Here is a 7,836-nt window from a genome sequence, read left to right as displayed (position 1 = left end):
GAAGCAGAGCACAAAAGTTGCGCAGGCATCTTCCCTGGCAGCTGTTACTGTTCGAGGACACTCACATGATACAGCTTGAGTTTTTAAACAGGAAAAATCAGAACTCATAGTTCAACACAACCGCTACACAACACGAGCCGTCCGAAACGGACGCCGCCGACTCCGTGGACGCCGGTTCCAACCGGCACAGGCACAGTCGCCGCGCTGTTGCCTGTTCGAGCGCCCGCGAACAAATTTGAAAACGGCCAATCATCGCTCAGAAAACGAATTCATCCTCATGGGAACCAATCAGTAATCACTAGCCACCGGATGTCTCCATGACGTTCAATTTATGACGTTTTCTGACGTCCGATGACGTGCAACGCATGAAGCGCCTCACTTTATCCCGCAAAGGAACTGGCGAGTTTCAGCCCTTGGCGTAACGACGTCTGCCTCATCGCCATCGACATTCTCCAACCGCCGTTTCAAACAGGCGAGGTGCGTCGTCGTAGCGGTTCGGCAGGATATGACATGTTACACGAAAGGAACCTCAGCATCATGCGTATTTTGTACTGGAATCTCGGGAGGATCGAGGCAGTATTGGCCAGTACGTCGAACAACTGCGTTGTGCATAACAACGATTGCCGTGGTGTGAGAGAGCTAGCGTTCCTTTGTTCTCTGGCTTTGCAGTTAAGGTGAGTTCGTTCTTCCTTTTGCCTCACTTAAGATTTGTGCGTTGTTGTTTTTTCAACAATCACATGTGGTAGAGGTGTGGAGCAATGACAGCTTTGTATCTGAGTAAACAGCTGTAGTTTGCTTTACCTGCGGAGTCTGGTGCGTATCACTGACGAACTCATGCGAACGGCGGAACTGTGTGTGATTTTGTGTGTACAGGTACAAAGTGCAAGTCCAATTCTTCACATCTCTTTGCTTCAGGATTTGATTGGGAATGATGAAAGCAATGGTGAAGCAAATTCTGTTAACTATGCGCAGCCTGCTAGTAGATAAGCTTGGCTCAGCTACAGTTGTCTTTCATATAAAGGATAGCAGTTATGTTTTCACGTTTGACTGCACTGTTTTTCAAAGTTCCTTGTTTGTTGCATGACCGCTTATCTTTCTTAAATGTCACATGGACGCGGTGTGACTCTAGATTAATAAAACATGACTGTTTTACAGTATCCACACACAACCATGGATAGCCTCACACATGTGTAAAGTTACTGGTGTCTCTTCAACACTGAAGAGCCAGGCGTAAACCGGAAGACGTCGCTTGGGTCTGCCAGTGATTAGGCTGCTTCCGCATGTAACCGTCTATACGGCAAGAGAAACTGCGGTAAGTCACTGTCTTGCATTTGTTCCCACTTTTTGCAGAGTGTCTGTTCTTTACGCCTATTTATGGCAGTGCTTGAGCTGCTATCCCAATAGATGGAATTAACTATGTTATTGGTTATCTTTCAGGGATGACGGTTGCGAAGTGGCGTAGCAATCGCGTGATTATTATTATTATGAACATTATTGTCTTATTATGCGTCTTATCCGTGTCACCCTATATTGTTAATAATTAGCCTATTTATGTTGTAATATCATATTTTGTACTATTAGAAAGAGCATTTCTTACAGTGCATGCAACATCACTGTACTTGGTTTGTGTTCAATAAACAAGAGTTCGTTGATACGATGTTTTCTGTTGCAGAGTAGTATTTTCCGTAGAATAAGTAAAAATTGCAAAAGAAGCTACAAAATACAATAATAATAATACGTCCTGTATATGTCCTCTATATGTCCAAATATCCCTGAGAGACATTCCTGGAACCCTCCCTGGATCAGCAAATGTGGAAGAAATACGGGTCCTCTGTCTACCCAGAGACGTCAACGGGCTATTCAGCCTAGTCCCTGGGATATCCCAAAATCTCAAGTGGGATATCCTGTGGACGTTTACTGGGCAGCTGCTGCTTGACGGTCGGATAATGCCAAGCTCGAGCATGCGCTCGAATTCAGCCTTAGCGATGGAGAACTTTTCGGGAGCCAAGCGACGCGGGCGAAAGTGAACGGGCGAGCCTTGAGTGACAACGTGGTGTACGACGTCGTGCTTGACCGGGCGAGTCCAGTCGGGGGGCTTGGTGAGCTCAGGGAAGTCTTCCAGAATATGGGAGTAGGGCGACGCCGGCGCACAGTAAGAAAGGCTGTGGCAGGGTGGAATGCGAGGCCGGATACCGTGAACCTGAAGATGGGTGGTAGCGTCGATAAGGCGTTTCCGAGCGACGTCAACGAGGAGTCGGAAGTGCGTCAGAAAGTCAGCACCAATTAAGGCCTGGAAGACATCGGCTACGTGAAAAATCCATCGGAAGTCTCGTCGTAGGCCCAGGTTCAAAGTGAGGGACTGCTGGCCAAATACCGGTATGGTGGTGGAATTGGCGGCGCGTAAGGTGAAACACGGTTGTCGGCTGCGATGGGCTTTGCTAGCGGGCATAACGCTGACATCGGCACCGGTATCTATGAGAAAACGTCTGCCTGACACACGGTCTACAACGTAGAAAAGGTGACTTTCGATTTGACCCGGTGCACTTGTCGCCATTAGTGACTGGGCGGGGCGTTTCCCGACCACGAGCAGGGTTGGAAACAGTGCCGGGCCTCGGCGCCAAACCGGTGGTGGTACCAGCACATGCCGTTGGACCGAGGGCTTGGGCTGCGCCGGCCGCGAGGGGTGAGCGATCGTCGGCGGAAGCGCCGGGGGCTTGGCGAACGGCTCCGCGCTGCCAGTGTCGCGACAAGATGGGTTAGGTTGTTCACCTGTTGCGTCAAGCTTTCAATGGCGGCCATGTGCTGAGAGGTGTCTTGAGTTGGTGCGGGGGTAGATACTTGCGAACCGGCTGAAAATGTGGGCTCTTGAAAAGGAGGGTGTAGTGCCTCCACATGCATTACGGAGGGTGATGGAATAGCAACCTCCATTACAGCGTCAGCTAGGGTGGCGAGTTCGTCCGTTGAAAGGTTTGTCGTAGTGGCTAGGACCATCTGTACATTTCTCGGAAGTCTTTGCAGAAAGGGTTCTCTCAGGAAACTGTCGCTTGTGGAAGCGGCTCCGTCACCGAGCAATTGCTTCATGTGCCTTAACAGCTGCGTGGGGCGTCTGTCCCCGAGCTCCTCCGCAGACAGAAGCTGCTGAAGACGTCCGCGGTCAGAACAGGTCGTTCGCTTGAGAAGTGCGGACTTCAGCTTGTCGTACGGGCAGTCCGCAGGTGGTGAAGCGATGACATCATAGACCTCGGCGGCGGCGGATGGAGAGAGAGCTGCGATGACGTAATAGAATTTCGTGGTCTGGGCTGTGATGCCGGACAGATGAAATTGGGCCTCGGCCTGAATAAACCAGGTGGCTAGGTTCCGGTCCCAAAACGGTGGAAGTCTAATGCTAACGGCGGTCACGGAAGTGGGCTGTTGTACCATGCTGGGGGTACCGGGAGTCGTGGTGACGTAACCGTCCCCTGTAGACATGGTGAATGGCGTGGAACGTCAAACGTCCGGGTCACCAATTGTTGGAATTAGAGGAGAGAGAAAGCAGTAGTCCGTTGGTGTCGGTTACCAGATTCCAACTGGCCCGAGGATGTTTATTTACTCGAGCCACGGGGCAGGTGTTGGATGTCAGGGACTGGCGATGCGGCTGCTACAAATGTGCTCGAGATCTTCAACAGCACCGCAGTGACAGCATTGGGGAGAGTCGATTTGTCTCAGGCGGTAACACCACTGCGCTGTAAAAGCAACATCGAGGCACATTCGATGAACTAATGCGGCATCTTGACGAGAGGTATGTTGAGGCATGCGGAAAGCGAGTGCTGGATCAACTCTGCTCAGCATGGCTGGGGGAAGAATGACAGCGGTCCGTCTGCGGGAAGCCAGGGAGGTCATGAGGCATCAAAGTACAGAACGACAATCTCCTCTCAGCAGCGCAATACGCGTCCGTCTCCGAGACGAGAGAGAGCTGCTTCTGCCACACTGTCGGCCAGTTCATTCCCTTTGGCACCGCAGTGGGCTGGAACCCATTGGAAAACCAGCCTGGGACCTGCTTCATAGCCAAGGATGTAAGCCATTAAGACATCCATCACCAACGGTCTGGGTGAGCCTCGGATGTCCGAATTTTCAATAGCTTGCAGCGCAGATGTAGAGTCAGTGAACACGACCCATTCCCGTGGGGTGAAATCAACGATGTGCAGCAGAAAGAAAAGTACCGCATAGAGTTCAGCAGCTGTGGATGAGCTCATTCTAATAAGAAGGAGTAGAGGAAGCAAGAAGTATAACGAATAAATGGCACCCTTCACTGTATTAATTTGCTTCCTTTCTTTCGTATGATCTTTAACATTAAGATCCTCAATCATCGATGAAAGATGAAAGTCACTGAAAAGGTTAGCCAGCTGTAGGACTCGAACCAATTGAGCTAAGCTAACACGCCTTCTCAGCGACTTCCTGGCTGCGTCATCTGAAAGGACAAACCAGTCACTCTCTCTCACTCAGCCTCATTTCGCTTGTAGGTAGCGTGTTCCAGGAAACAGACAACGTTCTGGCTAATCAACGGGAACAACTGGTCGAGGGCCCATGCGCCGTGCATTTATTAGCGCGACCAATGTGAACGAGCGCTGATGGCGTTGCAGATTGGGCGGCTCGCTACAGGGCTCCCCCTCCCCTTCGACTGGCTGAGGGGGAGTTGGAGACTGGCTGAGGGTGCTGGCCCAAGAGACTGTACGACGGAGCCTGGGGTCCGGGTGCGGAGGTCGTACAGTGGAGCAAGGAAGTGGTGCAGGAGAGTCGGACTCCATGTAAGCAGGTTTCACACGGTCTAAGGACACCACCTGTTTGTGTCCGGCCATGTCGAGGGTAAACGCCTTGTCAGACCGGCACAGCACACGGAAGGGGCCGTCGTAGTGGCGGGCCAGGGGACGGCGAACGGCGTCACGACGCAGGAAGGCATGTGTGCAGGACTTGAGGTCTTGGGGAACAAAAACCGGGACAGTGGTGGGCTGGCGCGGAGGGGTCGGAGCAAGCTGACGGAAGAAGCGTCGGAGGCCGTGGACATAGTCGGCCGGGGGAACAGGCTGCTCAGTTTGACCGGGGCACCAGAAGTCAGCGGGCAAACGCAGGGTCGTGCCGAAAACCAACTCTGCGGCAGAGCAGGCATGGTCGTGCTTCAGGGCGGAGCGAATGCCCAGCAAGGCTAGGGGCAGATGGTCGACCCAATGAGTCCCGGCCTGGCGAGCGATCAGCGCGGTCTTCAGCTGGCGGTGAAAACGCTCCACCAGACCGTTTGCAGCGGGGTGGTAGGCTGTGGTCCGCAGATGGTGAATGCTGAGGAGCGCCATGAGTCGCCTGAAGAGGGCACTCTGGAACTGCCGTCCCTGGTCGGTGGTAATGCGGGCGGGGCAGTCGTACCGTGCGATCCATGCGGAGAGGAGGGCGTGCGCCACGGTATCTGCAGTCGCATCGGGAAGGAGAACCGCTTCCGGCCATCATGTATAGCGGTCCACGATAGTAAGAAGGTAGCGATGGCCATGGCACGGGGGTAATGGACCAGAGAGGTCGACATGAAGGTGCTGAAACCGTGCGTCAGGCAAGGTGAAGGGATGAACGGGTGTCTTGGTGTGACGTGTGATCTTTGCCTTTTGCCAAGCGATGCAAGCCCTCGTCCAACGTCGAACGTCCGTGTTCATTCCCGGCCACACAAAGCGAGATGACAATAGTCGCTGCGTGGCCCGGATCCCAGGATGGCTGGTGTTATGAAGATCCTGAAAGGTTGGGAAGCGCAGGGAGGGCGGCAAGTAGGGACGGGGCCAGAGAGGTCGCACCATATGTCAGACGACGAAAAGGGTAGAGGCGCCTTCTGAAGCTGTAGGGAGTGCTTGGTCGTGTCTGAGAGAAGGTGACTAAGCGTAGGATCTCCCGCTTGCGCGGCGGCCAGAGTGTCGAAGGTCATGCCAGCCGAACACGTGGCACCCTCGATGCGTGACAGTGCGTCGGCTGGAGCGTTCTGATCACCACGAACGAAGCGGATGTCGGTGGCGTACTCCGACATGAGAGAGAGACGACGGAGGTCGGTCGGGGAGTATGTGTCACGGTTGGACTTGAAGACAAACGTAAGAGGTTTATGGTCCGTGAGAACGTAGAACTGCCGGCATTCGAGGTAATGCTGGAAGTGCCTCACAGCGTAGTAGATGGCGAGGAGTTCTCGGCTAAAGGTGCTACACCTGTCTTCGGATGGCTTGAGCCGCTGAGAGAAGAAAGCCAAGGGGGCCCAATCATCGCCGGACTGCTGCTGCGGGAGAACGGCGCCAACGGCATGAGATGAGGCGTCCACCATTAGGCGTGTAGGGGCAGAACACACCGGATGTACGAGCATGGCGACTAATGCAAGGGCCGCCTTGATGGTTTGGAAGGCAGTGAGAGCTTCTGAGTAGAGAGTCAGAGGGGAGTTCGCCTTGGTGTGCGTACGAAGCAGGTCTGTCAAAGGTCGCAAGAGGTCGGCACAGTGCGGGATAAAACGGCGATGGAAGTTTACTAGGCCGAGAAACTCGCGGAGCTTCCGCAGTGAAGAAGGCACGGGGAAGTCTTGAACGGCTTGTACCTTGGACGGGAGCGGTGAAATGCCGTCCGCTGACACGCTGTGGCGGAGGAATTCCAACGACGGAACGCCGAAAAGGCATTTGCCGGGATTGATGACAAGGCCGTTGTCGTCCAGGCACTGGAACACCTGGCTCAGGTGTGCTTCGTGTTCTTCAGTGCCCTCTTCAGGCGACTCATGGCGCTTCTCGGCATTCACCATCTGCGGACCACAGCCTACCACCCCGCTGCAAACGGTCTGGTGGAGCGTTTTCACGGCTCGGCCAGTTGTTTCCGTGGATTAGCCAGAACTTTGTCTCTTTCCTGGAACACGCTACCCACAAACTGGTGACCCGACGTCACGATGGACGCTCCACGGACTGCGTCATCAGCCCCGACGTCCCCTCCAGTCCACGATGCTGGAGACCATCCGTCGATCGCCGCTGTCGGCGGTGCGATTAAGCTTCCCCCCTTCTGGACCAAGAATCCCCGGGCCTGGTTCTCCCAAGTTGAGGCGCGATCTGCACTTCGGCATATTTCGTCCCAACTTACCAAGTACCTCAACGTTGTGTCCGCGCTGCCCATGGAGATCGCCGACCAGGTTGATTACCTCTTGGCTTTTGCTTACTCATACACACATTCATACGACGGGGTCGACACAGGCGGCAACTGTTGAACATGAGACAACTGATGTTCTGAGGCTGGAACAACATAGAAGTATGTATGTTTTTGTCCCTTCTATGTTGTTCCAGCATCAGAACATCAGTTGTCTCATCCTCAATCATGTTTGTGATCACTATTTATGCTAGGGACCCCTGGCAAGGGGTATTAGGTAATGAAGAGGACTGGAACAGGTGCGGTACCAGCTACTTCATTGAATGATGCACTCCCCATGCACCTATTCTGTCGTGTGATGACTCTAGCTTATAAATATTTTTGTGAAATATGGATGGCCATAACACTTAGACCCTTGGTAGAACGACGGTTGAGCATTGAAAGGTCCTTGAAACACCCTTGAATTGTTTATCCAAAATTGTTTGGGAACTGCATTCTCTTCTGAGTAATATGTATCTCACTTGCGGAAAAACATGCGGAAAGTAGGTCTGTATTTTTATGCACTGTGCACAGCCCTTGTATCTTACAAAAACTCAGTCTGCAAAATAGAAAGCCTCATTATTCAGTTCATAAAACTCCTCAGCTAAATGGTTTCTTCAGAGGCGTAGAAAGTACAACGTGATGAAGTACAACAGATGGGCGATTCCAAATCACTGACTCAGG

At 53.0% G+C, this 7,836-nt stretch overlaps 2 protein-coding genes across 2 annotated transcripts; both read right to left on the bottom strand.

Annotated features, from left to right (window-relative positions):
* Nucleotides 1-2,553: 2,553 nt before the first annotated feature.
* LOC135373318 (uncharacterized) lies at nt 2,554-3,468 on the bottom strand. The gene has a single exon (XM_064606542.1). The coding sequence runs from the start codon at nt 3,466-3,468 to the stop codon at nt 2,554-2,556; it is 915 nt and encodes a 304-aa protein (XP_064462612.1).
* A 1,064-nt stretch (nt 3,469-4,532) lies between these two features.
* Nucleotides 4,533-5,324, bottom strand: LOC135373317 (uncharacterized). Its single transcript, XM_064606541.1, has one exon. The coding sequence runs from the start codon at nt 5,322-5,324 to the stop codon at nt 4,533-4,535; it is 792 nt and encodes a 263-aa protein (XP_064462611.1).
* Nucleotides 5,325-7,836: the final 2,512 nt, after the last annotated feature.

This window comes from Ornithodoros turicata, unplaced genomic scaffold, assembly GCF_037126465.1.
Source record: "Ornithodoros turicata isolate Travis unplaced genomic scaffold, ASM3712646v1 Chromosome23, whole genome shotgun sequence".
In the NCBI taxonomy this organism is placed as follows: Eukaryota; Metazoa; Arthropoda; class Arachnida; order Ixodida; family Argasidae; genus Ornithodoros; species Ornithodoros turicata.
This window is presented reverse-complemented; position numbering and strand designations above follow the sequence as displayed.